Source organism: Coregonus clupeaformis, unplaced genomic scaffold, assembly GCF_020615455.1.
Source record: "Coregonus clupeaformis isolate EN_2021a unplaced genomic scaffold, ASM2061545v1 scaf0536, whole genome shotgun sequence".
Classification (NCBI taxonomy): Eukaryota; Metazoa; Chordata; class Actinopteri; order Salmoniformes; family Salmonidae; genus Coregonus; species Coregonus clupeaformis.
In genome coordinates, this window is record NW_025533991.1 from 235,805 (window position 1) to 255,571 (window position 19,767).

A 19,767-nucleotide genomic window follows, 5' to 3' on the forward strand; every position below is an offset into this window, starting at 1 on the left:
CAACTCAACAGTGCACAACTCATAATTTTTTACAAATAACTCCTAATCTTTTATGTTTAGGTCGGTCAAACCTCTCAAGCCTGTTACGGGAAAAACCAACACTGGGGAGAATGGCGTCAGATGAGTTTAGGTCGACATGACAATGAATTAAATATCAATATTTTTCGTGGATATGGTGAAGGAATGGGAGAGGCTGCCTGCGCGGTCACAAACTCCCCCATCGCTCTGTGACTGACGGCGGGAGCGCGCAGTGGGCCGTTCGTCCTCTCAGTCAGTCGCCAGAGGAAAACAGCCTCCGGATCGCACCGCATCATCCTACCGGGAAAAAAATGTTTCCTCCACCGCCTACCTTTATCAGCGTGGAGAAAAGTCAAATAAAAGGATCTACTACAGACCACTAATCTGTGTTATAAAGAATATATAATCCAGATAGTGCCCAGTTAGGAAAACTGCAAGGATTGGAAATGAATTTCAGACAGGTAAGTTGATTGATATCAGAAAGTAAACTGGAGATAATTATGTAAATTACTTATATGAACATGCATTATGACCCCAATATGATGTTTATTTGGTAGTAATATGGACAAATAGGATTAGATTGATGCATTATCAAACTTTAACTTTAGATCCATTCCATGTTTAATTAATGTTACATTTCTCAGCATGAAAAAAGACATGGCAGTTGTGTTTTCTTTGTTCAGAAATAACTGTAGTTAGTGAGGTTATATTTCGTATGTAAAAATGACGTTGAAAATATACACTGAGTGTACAAAACATTAGGAACACCTTCCTAATATTGAGTTGCACCCCCTTTTGCCCTCAGAACAGCCTCAATTTGTTCAGGGCATGGACTCTACAAGGTGTCGAAAGCGTTCCCCAGGGACGCTGGCCCATGTTGACTCCAATACTTCCCACAGTTCTGTCAAGTTGGCTGGATGTCCTTTGGGTAGTGGACCATTCTTAAAATTAATACACATGGGAAACTGTTGAGCGTGAAAAACCCAGCAGCGTTGCAGTTCTTGACACACCTCTGCGCCTGGCACCTACTACCATACCCCGTTCAAAGGCACTTAAATATTTTGTCTTGCCCATTCACCCTCTGAATGGCACACATACACAATCCATGTCTCAAGGCTTAAAAACCCTTCATCTACACTGACTAAAGTGGATTTAACAAGTTACATCAATAAGGGATCATAGCTTTCACCTGGATTCACCTGGTCAGTCTATGTCATGGAAAGAGTGATGTTTTGTACACAGTGTATTTCGAAGGCAGCAACAAGCCCCCCCGTCGCCGATGCGTTTCAGGTACAAGGACAGAGAATTTGTCTCTGCAGTTTGCACCAAAGCCCTGATCCAGCTGTAGCCTTGCTGGCACTGAGCTTCATGTGAAGTAAAGAGAGAACCAAAACCATCTTCCAGTTTCTCTTAGTTCATTTGGAAGCTTTGTGAAATTGTAACTATATGAAATTGTCTGAACTCGGGAAGTTGGTTGCCCTAAGCCAATACCAAGGTTAATTAAGATGAAACAGATTGAACATTTTTTACCTTTTCATTATAGGTTAAACTCGTTTCATAGACTTTTGTTGAACTGTATTTGTATGAGATCTGCTTGCTGCAGTAATCCCGATGTGATGTAGTGTAGTGATGTAATGTTGTTACATAGTGATGTAATGTAGTTATGTAGTGTTGTGATGTAGTGTTGTGATGTAGTGTTGTGATTTAGTGTAGTGATGTAGTGTAGTGATGTAATGTAGTAATGTAGTGTAGTGATGTAATGTAGAATTGTAGTGATGTAATGTAGTAATGTAGTGATGTAGTGTAGTGATGTAATGTAGTTATGTAGTGATGTAATGTAGTAATGTAGTGATGTAGTGTAGTGATGTAATGTAGTTATGTAGTGTAGTGATGTAATGTAGTTATGTAGTGTAGTGATTTAGTGCAGTGATGTAATGTAGTGATGTAGTGTAGTGATGTAATGTAGTTATGTAGTGTAGTGATTTAGTGCAGTGATGTAATGTAGTGATGTAGTGTAGTGATGTAATGTAGTTATGTAGTGTAGTGATGTAGTGTAGTGATTTAGTGTAGTGATGTAATGTAGTGATGTAGTGTAGTGATGTAATGTAGTGATGTAATGTAGTAATGTAGTGATGTAATGTAGTAATGTAGTGATGTAGTGTAGTGATGTAATGTAGTTATGTAGTGTAGTGATGTAATGTAGTTATGTAGTGTAGTGATTTAGTGCAGTGATGTAGTGTAGTGATGTAATGTAGTTATGTAGTGTAGTGATTTAGTGTAGTGATGTAATGTAGTGATGTAGTGTAGTGATGTAATGTAGTTATGTAGTGTAGTGATTTAGTGCAGTGATGTAATGTAGTGATGTAGTGTAGTGATGTAATGTAGTTATGTAGTGTAGTGATGTAGTGTAGTGATTTAGTGTAGTGATGTAATGTAGTGATGTAGTGTAGTGATGTAATGTAGTGATGTAATGTAGTAATGTAGTGATGTAATGTAGTAATGTAGTGATGTAGTGTAGTGATGTAATGTAGTTATGTAGTGTAGTGATGTAATGTAGTTATGTAGTGTAGTGATTTAGTGCAGTGATGTAGTGTAGTGATGTAATGTAGTTATGTAGTGTAGTGATTTAGTGTAGTGATGTAATGTAGTGATGTAGTGTAGTGATTTAGTGTAGTGATGTAATGTAGTGATTTAGTGTAGTGATGTAGTGATGTAGTGTAGTGATGTAATGTAGTGATGTAGTGTAGTGATGTAATGTAGTTATGTAGTGTAGTGATTTAGTGCAGTGATGTAGTGCAGTGATGTAGTGTAGTGATGTAATGTAGTTATGTAGTGTAGTGATGTAGTGTAGTGATTTAGTGTAGTGATGTAGTGATGTAGTGTAGTGATGTAATGTAGTGATGTAATGTAGTAATGTAGTGATGTAATGTAGTGATGTAGTGATGTAATGTAGTGATGTAATGTAGTTATGTAGTGTAGTGATGTAATGTAGTGATGTAGTGTAGTGATGTAATGTAGTTATGTAGTGTAGTGATGTAATGTAGTTATGTAGTGTAGTGATTTAGTGCAGTGATGTAGTGTAGTGATGTAGTGTAGTGATTTAGTGTAGTGATGTAGTGATGTAGTGTAGTGATGTAATGTAGTGATGTAATGTAGTAATGTAGTGATGTAATGTAGTAATGTAGTGATGTAGTGTAGTGATGTAATGTAGTTATGTAGTGTAGTGATTTAGTGCAGTGATGTAGTGTAGTGATGTAATGTAGTTGTGTAGTGATTTAGTGTAGTGATGTAATGTAGTGATGTAGTGATGTAGTGTAGTGATGTAATGTAGTTATGTAGTGTAGTGATTTAGTGCAGTGATGTAGTGTAGTGATGTAATGTAGTTATGTAGTGTAGTGATTTAGTGCAGTGATGTAGTGCAGTGATGTAGTGTAGTGATGTAATGTAGTTATGTAGTGTAGTGATGTAGTGTAGTGATTTAGTGTAGTGATGTAGTGATGTAGTGTAGTGATGTAATGTAGTGATGTAATGTAGTAATGTAGTGATGTAGTGTAGTGTAGTAATGTAGTGATGTAGTGTAGTGATGTAATGTAGTTATGTAGTGTAGTGATTTAGTGCAGTGATGTAGTGTAGTGATGTAATGTAGTTATGTAGTGTAGTGATTTAGTGTAGTGATGTAGTGATGTAGTGTAGTGATGTAATGTAGTGATGTAATGTAGTAATGTAGTGATGTAGTGTAGTGTAGTAATGTAGTGATGTAGTGTAGTGATGTAATGTAGTAATGTAGTGTAGTGATGTAGTGCAGTGATGTAGTGTAGTGATGTAATGTAGTTATGTAGTGTAGTGATTTAGTGTAGTGATGTAGTGTAGTGATGTAATGTAGTTATGTAGTGTAGTGATTTAGTGCAGTGATGTAGTGTAGTGATGTAATGTAGTTATGTAGTGTAGTGATTTAGTGCAGTGATGTAGTGTAGTGATGTAATGTAGTTATGTAGTGTAGTGATTTAGTGTAGTGATGTAATGTAGTAATGTAGTGATGTAATGTAGTGTAGTGATGTAATGTAGTGTAGTGATGTAATGTAGTGTAGTGATGTAATGTAGTTATGTAGTGATGTAATGTAGTGATGTAATGTAGTGATGTAATGTAGTAATGTAATGTAGTAATGTAATGTAGTGATGTAGTGTTGTGATGTAGTGTTGTGATGTAGTGTTGTGATGTCTTGATATAGTGATGTAGTGTAGTAATGTAGTGATGTAGTGTAGTGTTGTAGTGTAGTGTTGTGATGTCTTGATATAGTGATGTAGTGATGTAGTGTAGTGATGTAGTGTAGTGATGTAGTGTAGTGTTGTGATGTCTTGATATAGTGATGTAGTGATGTAGTGTAGTGATGTAATGTAGTGTAGTGATGTAGTGTAGTGATGTAATGTAGAGATGTACTCTGTAGTGTTGTGATGTAGTGATATTGTGTAGTGATGTAGTGTCATGATGTAGTGTCGTGATGTAGTGTCGTGAAGTGATGTCTTGATATATTGATGTAGCGTAGTGTCGTGATGTAGTGTCATGATGTAGTGATATTGTGTAGTGATATAATGTAGTGTCGTGATGTAGTGTCATGATGTAGTGATATTGTGTAGTGATGTACTATAGTGATGTAGTGTAGTGATGTAGTGATGTACTCTGCAGTGTAGTGATGTAGTGTAGTGATGTAGTGATATTGTGTAGTGATGTACTATAGTGATGTAATGTAGTGATGTAATGATGTACTCTGTAGTGTAGTGATGTAGTGTAGTGATGTAGTGATGTAGTGATATTGTGTAGTGATGTAGTGTTGTAATGTAGTGTTGTAGTGTAGTGATGTAGTGATGTACTCTGTAGTGTAGTGATGTAGTGTAGTGATGTAGTGATATTGTGTAGTGATGTACTGTAGTGACGTAGTGTAGTGATGTAGCATAGTGATGTAGTGTAGTGATGTAGTGATATTGTGTAGTGATGTACTGTAGTGATGTAGTGTAGTGATGTAGTGTAGTGATGTAGTGATATTGTGTAGTGATGTACTGTAGTGATGTAGTGTAGTGACGTAGTGATGTAGTGTCGTGATGTAGTGTCGTGATGTAGTGATGTACTGTAGTGATGTACTGTAGTGAAGTGATGTCTTGATATGGTGATGTAGTGTAGTGATGTAGCATAGTGATGTAGTGTAATGATGTAGTTTCGTGATGTAGTGATGTAATGCAACAGGATGTCTCAATGCATTATGATAAGGATTATTTATGTGTAGAACATTATGATGTATGGCCTTTGTATCTTAAAGATCTGTATAGAGTAGCAGAAAATAATCTCAAATTGTTAATTAACATCTTATATCTGTGTGTTCTCAGGTGGTGAACATGGCGTCGTGTTGGCTGGTCTGTGTCCTGGCAGTGTGGACCTCTGTGTTGGGTCTGGCCCAGTGTTGTCCAGAGACCTGTAGCTGTCTGGATAAATATGCCCACCACGTCGCTGACTGTGCCTACAAAGACCTGCTGTTAGTTCCCGTAGGCCTCCCCTCCAACGTCACCACCCTCTCTCTCTCCGCCAACAAGATCAAACTCCTGAAGGCCAAGAGCTTTATTAATGTCACCCAGGTGTGTGTATGTGTGTGAAAATGTTGGTAGAGCATGGTTCTTGCAACACCAAGGATTGTGGGTTTGATTCCCATTGGGGCCAGCCATATGACAAACGTATGAATGCATGACTGTAAGTCACTGTCTGCTAAATGGCATATATTATATTATTATATTACATGGGATGGGCTGGGTACAGCAAAATACACATTAATAAAGTATTCTTCTTCAGGTGACCTCCCTATGGCTGGCCCACAATGAGATCGTGACCATGGAGAAGGACACCTTGGCCCTGCTGATCCAGCTCCGCAACCTGGACCTCAGCTACAACAAGATAATCAACTTCCCCTGGGAGGACCTGGCCGACCTCACCGCCCTTCAGCTGCTCAAGATGAACAACAACGAGATGATCAACCTCCCTAAAGACGCCTTCTCCACCCTCAAAGACCTGAGGTCCCTGAGGATCAACAACAACAGGTTCACCACTATAGTCCAGGGGACCTTCAGCTCTCTGAGCTCCATGTCTCACCTGCAGATCTACAACAACCCATTCACCTGCTCCTGCAGTCTGGAGTGGCTGAAAGACTGGATCACAGAGTCTAAGATCTCTGTCCCAGAGCAGGACTCTATCGTCTGTGAGGCCCCAGAGCATCTGAAAGAGGCCCTGGTGACCAAGATGCCCAAGCTGGACTGCAAGGCCCCAACGGTGTCCATCACCTACCAGCCCAACCTGGACAACACTGAGCTATACGAGGGCTTTATGGTGATTCTCAATTGTGAGACCAAGGGCAACCCCAAACCAGAGGTCAGCTGGGAGGTGGTGAATGCAGGGAACCAGAAGTTCACATTCAGTTTGCCCTCTGTGGTCAGCGCGAAGAGCGACTCGCCCATCAACGATAAAACCACCAACGGCCGGTTCCTGGTCTTCCAGAACGGCACCATAATCATCCCCCGTATGAGCAAGAAGGAGGATGGGAACTACAGCTGCTCAGCTGTCAACGACCTCGGTAAAGCAGACAGCACAGTGAAGGTAGTAGTGGCGGGCAGCAAAAAAAGGCCATTAACTCCATGCTGGACTCCACAGCAGATAAGATCCTCCGTCCGTCTGGTGGAAACAAGCCGGGGCTTGAGATGACCAGCAACGTCATCAACTGGCCCAAGTCCAACTCTGAGAAGACCAAGACCGTTCCAACTGGGTCGTCTGGTAAACACGGTGATGGCTCAGTGCAGGCTGGCGAGGGCTCAGAGGAGCTACCGTTTGCCAGTAAGTGTGGCATCAGCAGTGGCACGCAGTACATCTCCAACCACGCATTCAACCTTAGTCTGGACCAGCTGAAGCAATATACATTTGATTTCGGCGTCATCGCGTTGGAAGTATCCGAGACCGAGGCCAAAGTGCAGCTGAATCCTCTCCAGCTCCCCAACAGTAAGAACAACCTCCACCTCAGCCACAATGAGAACCTAGAGACCGTCAACAAAGAGCCGTTCAGCCTCTATCAAGCCTGGACCCAAACAGCCCCTCTGGACGTGCTCCATCTGTGTTTTAATACTGGTAACGGACACTCTGTAGTGCAGTGGTCCCGGATAGAGGAAGGAATCAACGCCTACAAGTTCCAGGGCCTACAACCAGGCACTAACTACACCCTGTGTCTGACCTATGGAGGTCAGGACTGTCAGGTCCAGGTAGTCTTCACAACCAGGAAGAAGATTCCTTCTCTGCTAATCATAGTGGTGGTCAGTACCTTCCTGTTGGCGCTGGCTACAGTCCCTCTGCTGGGTGCCACCTGCTGTCATCTCTTATACAAGTACCAGGGAAAAACTTACGAACTGATCATGAAGGCAGCGCAGAAGAACCCAGATCAAATGGAGAAACAGATGGTCGGAGGTGATTTCGACCCCCGGGAGTCGTTTGTTGAGTCAGAGAATAATTTTAACCCAAGTGAGATGGGAGAAGGAGAGGGGGAAGAGGGAGAGGACGGGGAGGAGGGGAGTGTGGTTACCGAGTCTATCCTGGGTTCTACATCAAAATTTGAGGCGGGTTCGGAGTACAGCGATAGATTACCATTGGGCGCCGAGGCAGTGAATATCTCGGAGGATGGAAACGGTAACTACAAAGAGCCGAGTCGCTGAGCAGAGCCATGTGATACTATCAGAGGAGAAAGAGCGTGTAAAATAGTTACTTTCAACTGCACTTGAAACCAGGTAACACAGATCATTATTTCACATTAATATGATAGCCCTGATAAAGGCTCATTTTACCTCACAAAGTCAGTGGTAACCCGTTATACCCCAAGTAAGAGATCGTCAAAAGGAACAATTTTGCAGTAAAACTAATGGTATTGTATACAGTGCCTTCGGAAAGTATTCAGACTCCTTGACTTTTTCCACATTTTGTTACATTACAGCCTTATTCTAAAATGGATTAAATATGTATTTTTTTCTCATCAATTTACACACAATACCCCATAATGACAAAGCAAAAACAGGTCAAAAGTTTGGACACACCTGGTCATTCTTTATTTTTACTATTTTTTACATTGTAGAAAAATAGTGAAAACATCAAAACTACGAAATAAAACATATGGAATCATGTAGTAACCAAAAAATTATTAAGGCAGGTAGCTTAGTGGTTAAGAGCGTTGTGCCAGTAACCGAAAGGTCGCTGATTCTAATCCCCGAGCCGACTAGGTGAAAAAAAGATAGCTAGACTATCTTACCCGTATACATGGATGGATGCTTCTCCCTCTCTGTCACGGATGCCATGGTTGCCCTTAGTTTGAAGATGTCTGGAGACAGGTGTTTTATACAACAGCCTTCTGTGTGTTCTCTTTTTGACTCAGTCTGCATATTTGCAATCAAACGGCAGAATCTTCTCCATCTCCTTAGCTATTATTTCTGTTTTTTATTTTTAATACATTTGCAAAAATTCCAAAAAAACTGTTTTTGCTTTGTCATTATAGGGTATTGTGTGTAGATTAATGAGGAAAAAAATTAATTTATAAGGCTGTAACGTAACAAAATGTGGAAAAAGTCGAGGGGTCTAAATACTTTCTGAATGGACTATAAGTATTCAGACCCTTTGCTAAGAGACTCGAAATTGAGCTCAGGTGCATCCTGTTTCCATTGATCATCCTTGAGATGTTTCTACAACTTGATTGATTGGAGTCCACTTGTGGTAAATTCTATTGATTGGACAAGATTTGGAAAGGCACACACCTGTCTATATATGGTCCCACAGTTGACAGTGCATGTCAGAGCAAAACCAAGCCATGAGGTCGAAGGAATTGTCCTTAGAGCTCTGAGACAGGATTGTGTTGAGGCACAGATCTGGTTAAGGGTACCAAAACATTTCTGCAGCATTGAAGGTCCCAAGAACACAGTGGCCTCCATCATTCTTAAATGGAAGAAGTTTGGAACCACAAAGACTCTTCCTAGAGCTGGCCGCCCGTCCAAACTGAGCAATCGGGGGAGAAGGGCTTTGGTCAGGGAGGTGACCAAGAATCCGATGGTCACTCTGACAGAGCTCCAGAGTTCCTCTGTGGAGATGTGAGAACCTTCCAGAAGGACAACCATCTCTGCAGCACTCCACTAATCAGGCCTTTATGGTAGAGTGGCCAGACGGAAGCCACTCCTCAATAAAAGGCACATGACAGCCCTCTTGGAGTTTACCAAAAGGCACCAAAATACTCTCAGACCATGAGAAACAAGATTCTCTGGTCTGATGAAACCAAGATTGAAGTCTTTGGCCTGAATGCCAAGCATCACGTCTGGAGGAAATCTTGCACTTTCTCTACGGTGAAGCATGGTGGTGGCAGCAGGGACTGGGAGACTAGTCAGGATCGAGGAAAAGATGAATGGAGCAAAGTAGAGAGATCCTTGCTGAGAACCTGCTCCAGAGCGCTCAGGACCTCAGACTGGGGCGAAGGTTCACCTTCCAACAGGACAACGACCCTAAGCACACAGCCAAGACAAGGTAGGAGTGGCATTGGGACAAGTCTCTGAATGTCCTTCAGTGGCCCAGCCAGAGCCCAGACTTGAACCCGATCAAACATCTATGGAGAGACCTGAAAATAGCTGTGCAGCAACGCTCCCCATCCAACCTGACAGAGCTTGAGAGGATCTGCAGAGAGGAATGAAATAAATTCAGTTGTGCCAAGCTTGTAGTGTCATACTCAAGAAGACTCAAGGCTGTAATCACTGCCAAAGTACTGAGTAAAGGGTCTGAATACTTATGTAAATATTATATAGATTTGCAAATATTTCTACAAACCTGTTTGTGCTTTGTCATTATGGGGTATTTTGTGTAGATTGATGAGGGGGAAAAAAAACTATTTAATCAATTTTAAAATAAGGTTTTAATGTAACAAAATGTGGAAAAAGTCAAGGGGTTTGAATACTTTCTGAATGCACTGCACATAAAACTTACACCATTCCTCTTACAGTAACACTAGACTACTGCAAGCACAGTTTTTCTACAGTTTAAACAGACCTCATAACTAGTAAAAAGCAGAAGACATTGAGATGTCCCCTTTATAGCGTATCCTTTAAATGTTATAAGCTTCACCTCAGCAGGTTGCGTTGCTGGACAGCACAGTGTTATTTCCTTTGTCCTGTAATGGTCAAAGAGGGAAAATCACGTTATGTAGTCAAGGCATGTGCTGTGTCTGTGCTAAAAACCAGTGTCACTATCAACTGATGTTGTTTAATGTAATGTGGGGGCTTCGAGATGTGAATGTATATAACCTCTATAAAAACAACGCTATCCTACTCTCGCTTCTTTTTTCAATGATTCTAAACATGTCCATGGTGTCACACAGATGACGTATTTTCTTCGTGTGGATTTTATTAGCGTAGGCCTAGCCTATTGGACTTTAGATATTGTTCTTAATGTCGATATGTGATGTAAAGACCCAATGAAATTGAAACTACTTTTCTAATTTTTTTGTGAAAGCATGAATTATCAGTTTCTACAGTATCATCACGCTTTAAAGAGCATCTGGCGGCTTTGAGTGTCCTGTCATTTTATGCATAGTGAGTTTTTCCCCCGACCTTTCGAGATTTTTTTATTTGATTTTATGGATGTGAAATTAATAAAATATCTAAAAACATGTTTGCATTCTCAGATTTTCTGTCATTGGGTCAGAACACTTTTATTCAACTTTTCACCCCCAATTTTGTGATATCCAAATTGGTAGTTACAGTCTTGTCCCATTACTGCAACTCCCCAAGGACTCGGTGACGTAAAGGTCGATAGCCATGCGTCCTCCGAAACTCAACCCTGCCAAGCCTCACTGCATCTTGACACACCGCTCGCTTAACCCGGAAGACAGCCGCACCAATGTGTCGGAGGAAACACCATCCAGCAGGCGACCGAAGTCAGCCTGCAGGCGCCCGGCCTGACACAAGGAGTCGCTAGAGTGCGATGGGACAAGGAAATCCCGGCCGGCCAAACCCTCCCCTAACCCGGACGACGCTGGGCCAATTGTAGGCCGCCTCACGGGTCTCCCGGTCACAGATTCAGTGCCATAGACAGCTGCGCCACTCGGGAGGCATTCAACTTTATTTTAACCGTAGGTTTGGCAGTTGTATGTCTTTAAACTACTGTGAATTAAACGAGAAAACAGTGTTTTATATGAGGTTAATGATATTGGCCGTTGGTCTGTTAGTGATCAACCTGAAGCTTGTTTTGTATTCTAGGGACATAACAAAATGCTTTTCTTTCCTTCACATTTGTAGACATTTTTCTTATTGATATGAAAGAGCTATATCGAGAACAAATGCATGTGGGATAAGTGTTGGCTATTTAGACTGGGTTCTGAATTGTAAAGAAATTGTATGACACTGGACTTCTTTTTTTTATATCTGATATTACATTTAGTGATTGACAATATAGCCTGAATAATACACCTGCCTTTTTCTGCATCATCATAATATAGTGCTGCTACTGACCAACTCAACTCTCTCCTGTTATCCATATGGTAGGCTATGAAGCACTACTGACCAACTCAACTCTCTCCTGTTATCCATATGGTAGGCCATGAAGCACTACTGACCAACTCAACTCTCTCCTGTTATCCATATGGTAGGCTATGAAGCACTACTGACCAACTCAACTCTCTCCTGTTATCCATATGGTAGGCCATGAAGCACTACTGACCAACTCAACTCTCTCCTGTTATCCATATGGTAGGCCATGAAGCACTACTGACCAACTCAACTCTCTCCTGTTATCCATATGGTAGGCCATGAAGCACTACTGACCAACTCAACTCTCTCCTGTTATCCATATGGTAGGCCATGAAGCACTACTGACCAACTCAACTCTCTCCTGTTATCCATATGGTAGGCCATGAAGCACTACTGACCAACTCAACTCTCTCCTGTTATCCATATGGTAGGCCATGAAGCGCTACTGACCAACTCAACTCTCTCCTGTTATCCATATGGTAGGCTATGAAGCGCTACTGACCAACTCAACTCTCTCCTGTTATCCATATGGTAGGCTATGAAGCGCTACTGACCAACTCCAACTCTCTCCTGTTATCCATATGGTAGGCTATGAAGCGCTACTGACCAACTCAACTCTCTCCTGTTATCCATATGGTAGGCTATGAAGCACTACTGACCAACTCAACTCTCTCCTGTTATCCATATGGTAGGCTATGAAGCACTACTGACCAACTCAACTCTCTCCTGTTATCCATATGGTAGGCTATGAAGCACTACTGACCAACTCAACTCTCTCCTGTTATCCATATGGTAGGCTATGAAGCACTACTGACCAACTCAACTCTCTCCTGTTATCCATATGGTAGGCGATGAAGCACTACTGACCAACTCAACTCTCTCCTGTTATCCATATGGTAGGCCGATGAAGCACTACTGACCAACTCAACTCTCTCCTGTTATCCATATGGTAGGCCATGAAGCACTACTGACCAACTCAACTCTCTCCTGTTATCCATATGGTAGGCCATGAAGCACTACTGACCAACTCAACTCTCTCCTGTTATCCATATGGTAGGCCATGAAGCACTACTGACCAACTCAACTCTCTCCTGTTATCCATATGGTAGGCCATGAAGCACTACTGACCAACTCAACTCTCTCCTGTTATCCATATGGTAGGCCATGAAGCACTACTGACCAACTCAACTCTCTCCTGTTATCCATATGGTAGGCCATGAAGCACTACTGACCAACTCAACTCTCTCCTGTTATCCATATGGTAGGCCATGAAGCGCTACTGACCAACTCAACTCTCTCCTGTTATCCATATGGTAGGCTATGAAGCGCTACTGACCAACTCAACTCTCTCCTGTTATCCATATGGTAGGCTATGAAGCGCTACTGACCAACTCAACTCTCTCCTGTTATCCATATGGTAGGCTATGAAGCGCTACTGACCAACTCAACTCTCTCCTGTTATCCATATGGTAGGCTATGAAGCACTACTGACCAACTCAACTCTCTCCTGTTATCCATATGGTAGGCCATGAAGCACTACTGACCAACTCAACTCTCTCCTGTTATCCATATGGTAGGCCATGAAGCACTACTGACCAACTCAACTCTCTCCTGTTATCCATATGGTAGGCTATGAAGCACTACTGACCAACTCAACTCTCTCCTGTTATCCATATGATAGGCTATGAAGCGCTACTGACCAACTCAACTCTCTCCTGTTATCCATATGGTAGGCTATGAAGCGCTACTGACCAACTCAACTCTCTCCTGTTATCCATATGATAGGCTATGAAGCGCTACTGACCAACTCAACTCTCTCCTGTTATCCATATGGTAGGCTATGAAGCACTACTGACCAACTCAACTCTCTCCTGTTATTCATATGGTAGGCCATGCTATGGCTATATGGTAGTTTATGGCTGTGAAGCTTTACATTCACAGAGATCATGTTATTCTTATTCCTATTCTTTAGTCATTTCCATCAGCAGAGAGTTTTATTTTACGACTACATCAAATTATAATAATTCTGCGTGAATTATTCGTTAAATAGCCTACATTGAAATGTTATAAGATACAGTGGGGGAAAAAAGTATTTAGTCAGCCACCAATTGTGCAAGTTCTCCCACTTAAAAAGATGAGAGAGGCCTGTAATTTTCATCATAGGTACACGTCAACTATGACAGACAAATTGAGAATTTTTTTCTCCAGAAAATCACATTGTAGGATTTTTAATGAATTTATTTGCAAATTATGTTGGAAAATAAGTATTTGGTCACCTACAAACAAGCAAGATTTCTGGCTCTCACAGACATGTAACTTCTTCTTTAAGAGGCTCCTCTGTCCTCCACTCGTTACCTGTATTAATGGCACCGGTTTGAACTTGTTATCAGTATAAAAAGACACCTGTCCACAACCTCAAACAGTCACACTCCAAACTCCACTATGGCCAAGACCAAAGAGCTGTCAAAGGACACCAGAAACAAAATTGTAGACCTGCACCAGGCTGGGAAGACTGAATCTGCAATAGGTAAGCAGCTTGGTTTGAAGAAATCAACTGTGGGAGCAATTATTAGGAAATGGAAGACATACAAGACCACTGATAATCTCCCTCGATCTGGGGCTCCACGCAAGATCTCACCCCGTGGGGTCAAAATGATCACAAGAACGGTGAGCAAAAAACCCAGAACCACACGGGGGGACCTAGTGAATGACCTGCAGAGAGCTGGGACCAAAGTAACAAAGCCTACCATCAGTAACACACTACGCCGCCAGGGACTCAAATCCTGCAGTGCCAGACGTGTCCCCCTGCTTAAGCCAGTACATGTCCAGGCCCGTCTGAAGTTTGCTAGAGTGCATTTGGATGATCCAGAAGAGGATTGGGAGAATGTCATATGGTCAGATGAAACCAAAATATAACTTTTTGGTAAAAACTCAACTCGTCGTGTTTGGAGGACAAAGAATGCTGAGTTGCATCCAAAGAACACCATACCTACTGTGAGCATGGGGGTGGAAACATCATGCTTTGGGGCTGTTTTTCTGCAAAGGGACCAGGACGACTGATCCGTGTAACGGAAAGAATGAATGGGGCCATGTATCGTGAGATTTTGAGTGAAAACCTCCTTCCATCAGCAAGGGCATTGAAGATGAAACGTGGCTGGGTCTTTCAGCATGACAATGATCCCAAACACACCGCCCGGGCAACAAAGGAGTGGCTTCGTAAGAAGCATTTCAAGGTCCTGGAGTGGCCTAGCCAGTCTCCAGATCTCAACCCCATAGAAAATCTTTGGAGGGAGTTGAAAGTCTGTGTTGCCCAGCGACAGCCCCAAAACATCACTGCTCTAGAGGAGATCTGCATGGAGGAATGGGCCAAAATACCAGCAACAGTGTGTGAAAACCTTGTGAAGACTTACAGAAAACGTTTGACCTGTGTCATTGCCAACAAAGGGTATATAACAAAATATTGAGAAACTTTTGTTATTGACCAAATACTTATTTTCCACCATAATTTGCAAATACATTCATTAAAAATCCTACAATGTGATTTTCTGGATTTTTTTTTCTCATTTTGTCTGTCACAGTTGACGTGTACCTATAAAGAAAATTACAGGCCTCTCATCTTTTTAAGTGGGAGAACTTGCACAATTAATGGCTGACTAAATACTTTTTTCCCCCCACTGTACGTCCATAAGATACGTAATTGTTTAAATAAGCATCACCATATGGGGAAAGGTATTTGAAAACATAAGTATATAGAGCTAATATCTTGCAAAAATGTATTTACAATCGAACTTTATCTGAAAAGCACCATGACGGAAAGGGATATATTTCCTCAAGGCATGAAATGAAAACAAGAAAATCTTTCATTGTAGATTCATGTTAATCATACAGATATTGATTTACTTCGTTCAAAAGCAGCAAGAGGCACTTCTGAAATACAATACAATATAAAATATAAAGATGGTGGATATTACAATTAAGAATCCAAAGCAAATAAGAAGAGGATCCTGAATAGATAACATCTTCAAAGCTAGAAAAAAAATAAGAAAAAAACCGATCCAAAGCATTAGCAACAAAATGACAGTAAAGATATTATAAGACTGGTACCAGGTGATCTACAATGAGACTGGTACCAGGTGATCTACAATTATACTGGTACTAGGTGATCTACAATAAGACTGGTACCAGGTGATCTACAATAAGACTGGTACCAGGTGATCTACAATGAGAAAGGTACCAGGTGATCTACAATGAGAAAGGTACCAGGTGATCTACAATGAGACTGGTACCAGGTGATCTACAATAAGACTGGTACCAGGTGATCTACAATGAGAAAGGTACCAGGTGATCTACAATGAGAAAGGTACCAGGTGATCTACAATGAGACTGGTACCAGGTGATCTACAATTAGACTGGTACCAGGTGATCTACAATGAGAAAGGTACCAGGTGATCTACAATGAGAAAGGTACCAGGTGATCTACAATGAGACTGGTACCAGGTGATCTACAATAAGAGTGGTACTAGGTGATCTACAATAAGACTGGTACCAGGTGATCTACAATAAGACTGGTACCAGGTGATCTACAATAAGACTGGTACCAGGTGATCTACAATTAGACTGGTACCAGGTGATCTACAATAAGACTCATGCCAGGTGATCTACAATAAAGACTGGTCAAAGAAATGGTTTTACTTATCTAGTTCTTATGCCATAATTTTTCAATATGTACTAAACAAAAATATAAAAACGCAACATGCAACAATTTGCTTGATTTTACTGAGTTCCAGTTCATATGAGGAAATCAGTTAATTGAAATAAATTAATTTGGCCCTAATCTATGGATTTGACATGCCTGGGAATACAGATATGCATCTGTTTGTCACAGATACCTTAAATTATGGGCCTCAGGATCTCGATACAGTTTTGAGGGAGCATGCAATTGGCATGCTGACTGCAGGAATGTCCACCAGAACTGTTGCCAGATAATTAAAATGTTCATTTCTCTACCATAAGCCGCCTCCAGCGTTGTTTTAGAGAATTTAGTACGTCCAACTGGCCTCACAACCACAGACCACGAGTAACCACTTCACCCAAGGACCTCCACATCAGGCTTCTTTACCTGCGGGATCGTCTGAGACCAGCCACCCGGACAGCTGATGAAACTGAGGTGTACATCTGTCTTTAACCAAGCCCTTTGGTGGGGAAAAACTCATTCTGATTGGCTGGGCCTGGCTACGCAGTGGGTGGGCCATGGGGGCTGTGCCCCTGCCCAGTCATGTGATTAGGGCCGAATTCATTTATTTAAATTGCCTGATTTCCTTATATTAATTGTAACTCAGTAAAATGGTTTAAATTGTTGCGTTTATATTTTTGTTCAGTGTATAATAAATTACTGTGTTTGTTTAATGAAAATAACTCCAAAATATATATTCTTTATAATTTATTTGGCCCTCCCTGATTGGGAACATAAAAAAATATATATTTACACACAGTCCTGATTGGCTAGAGCCCACCACCTTATCCAGATGAACAGTCATTGGTCTATTATACTCAGATCACATTTGTGACATCATGAAGCAGCTTTTACGCAAAAAGGGCCTATCATAATTTTCACAATTTCAGAGTGTTATTTCGACCTCATAGTGTGGAAATATAATTTTAAAAAACGTTAGAAATCACTTTTTTGACTGCACTGGGTCTTTAAAGTGGAACTGACAGCGTTTTAACTACTTTGCAGATATGTAACAAACCGACAATCATAATATCAGTCAGAAATATCAAATTCACCATTTATGGTACAAAACCAGCTTTAAAGAGGTTTTAAAAATAGGTTATATTTGACTCAACATTCCATGACGTACACTAAGGCAATGTTGGCAGAATAGATGGATGCAGTTCAATGCATGATTAATATAATTCACAAATTCATTGTTTGGTAGTCCAAAAAATATTGCTACAGTTGAAGTCGGAGGTTTACATACACTTAGGTTGGAGTCATTAAAACTCGTTTTTCAACCCCTCCACAAATTTCTTGTTAACAAACTATAGTTTTGGCAAGTCATTTAGGACTTTGTGCATGAGACAAGTAATTTTTCCAACAATTGTTTACAGACAGATTATTTCACTTATAATTCACTCTTTCACAATTTCAGTGGGTAAGAAGTTTACATACACTAAGTTGACTGTGCCTTTAAACAGCTTATTCCAGAAAATGATGTCATGGCTTTAGAAGCGTCTGATAGGCTAATTGACATCATTTGAGTCAATTGAAGGTGTACCTGTGGATGTATTTCAAGGCCTACCTTCAAACTCAGTGCCTCTTTGCTTGACATCATGGGAAAATCAAAAGAAATCAGCCAAGACCTCAGAATTTGTTTTGTAGACCTCCACAAGTCTGGTTCATCCTTGGGAGCAATTTACAAATGCATGAATGTACCACGTTCATCTGTACAAACAATAGTACGCAAGTATAAACACCATGGGACCATGCAGCCGTCATACAGCTCAGGAAGGAGACGCGTTCTGTCTCCTAGAGATGAACATACTTTTGTGCGAAAAGTGCAAATCAATCCCAGAACAACAGCAAAGGACCTTGTGAAGATGCTGGAGGAAACAGATACAAAAGTATCTATATCCACAGTAAAACAAGTCCTATATCGACATAACCTGAAAGGCCGCTCAGCAAGGAAGAAGCCACTGCTCCAAATTCGCCATAAAAAAGCCAGACTACGGTTTGCAACTGCACATGGGGACAAAGACCGTACTTTTTGGAGAAATGTCTTTTGGTCTGATGAAACAAAAATATAACTGTTTGGCCATAATGACCATCGTTATGTTTGGAGGAAAAAGGGGGTTGCTTGCAAGCCGAAGAACACCATCCCAACCGTGAAGCACGGGGGTGGCTGCATCATGCTGTGGGGGTGCTTTGCTGCAGGAGGGACTGGTGCACTTCACAAAATAGATGGCATCATGAGGAAGGAAAATTATGTGGATATATTGAAGCAACATCTCAAGACATCAGTCAGGAAGTTCAAGTTTGGTCGCCAAAATTCACCCAACTTATTGTGGGACGCTTGTGGAAGGCTTCCCGAAACGTTTGACCCAAGTTAAACAATTTAAAGGCAGTGCTACCAAATACTAATTGAGTGTATGTAAACTTTTGACCCACTGGGAATGCGATGAAATAAATAAAAGCTGAAATAAATCATTCTCTCTACTATTATTCTGACATTTCACATTCTTAAAATAAAGTGGTGATCCTAGCTGACCTAAGACAGGGGATTTTTACTAGGATTAAAATGTCAGGAATTGCAAAAACGGAGTTTAAATGTATTTGGCTGAGGTGTATGTAAACTTCCGACTTCAACTGTATCAGGTTGTAAATCACAGCTGGCCTGGTACATTGTTTGCTGCCTCCATTCGGGATGCACTGTTTCATTTCAATGATTCAATATTTTGGACAAAAACAGACGAATGTACCGCGCAGGCTGTTTACAGGTTATCCAGAGCGTTCGTTATCAGTTAGCCACATTATGACTGACTTGATCATCAACCAACACCCAAGCTAACTGGCTAACGTTGGCTAGCCTTCTAGCTACTTCCAGACACAACTGAGAGAACACCTCACTCTGACCATTTTACTCGCCCTAGCAGAGCCGGTCAGGCTGTTTACAGGTTATCCAGAGCGCTGGTGACTAACTATTGTTTTGCCTACGTTTACTGACACTGGTCATATTCAGCGGGTGTTGCATAAATTCATCAGTTGTTCTGCGCTCTGGCACACAGACGAGAGTGCTCTGAAATCAGAGTAGATAGCCAGAGAGAATTTGTGAACGCAAAAAAGATATGCTAAAACAGGAAGCGGATAGTACGTTTCTCAATTATAATTTGTCAGAACACAGGGACAGGGTCAGGGCAGGCAAAGGGCAGGTCGAGGACAGGCAGAGGTACGCAATCAGGTCAGAGTCGGGCAGGGACAGGACTGCAGGCAGCCTCGGGGTCAGGGCAGGCAGAATGGTCAGAACCGGGAAAACTAGGAAATAAACACTTGAGAAACAGGAAAACACGCTGGTAAGACCTGACAAGACGAACTGTCAACAGACAAACAGAGAACACAGGTATAAATGCTCAGGGGATAATGGGGGAGATGGGCGACACCTGGAGCGGGTGGAGGCAAGC

The 19,767-nt window shown here is 41.4% G+C and overlaps 1 protein-coding gene across 1 annotated transcript; it reads left to right on the forward strand.

The window, feature by feature from the left end:
* Window positions 1-272: 272 nt before the first annotated feature.
* Window positions 273-8,021, forward strand: LOC121531237 (immunoglobulin superfamily containing leucine-rich repeat protein 2-like). Its single transcript, XM_041836481.2, is given in 4 exon segments — window positions 273-479; window positions 5,398-5,643; window positions 5,855-6,674; window positions 6,677-8,021. Coding segments are annotated over 4 exon segments (2,157 nt in total). The 5' UTR covers window positions 273-464; the 3' UTR covers window positions 7,753-8,021.
* Window positions 8,022-19,767: the final 11,746 nt, after the last annotated feature.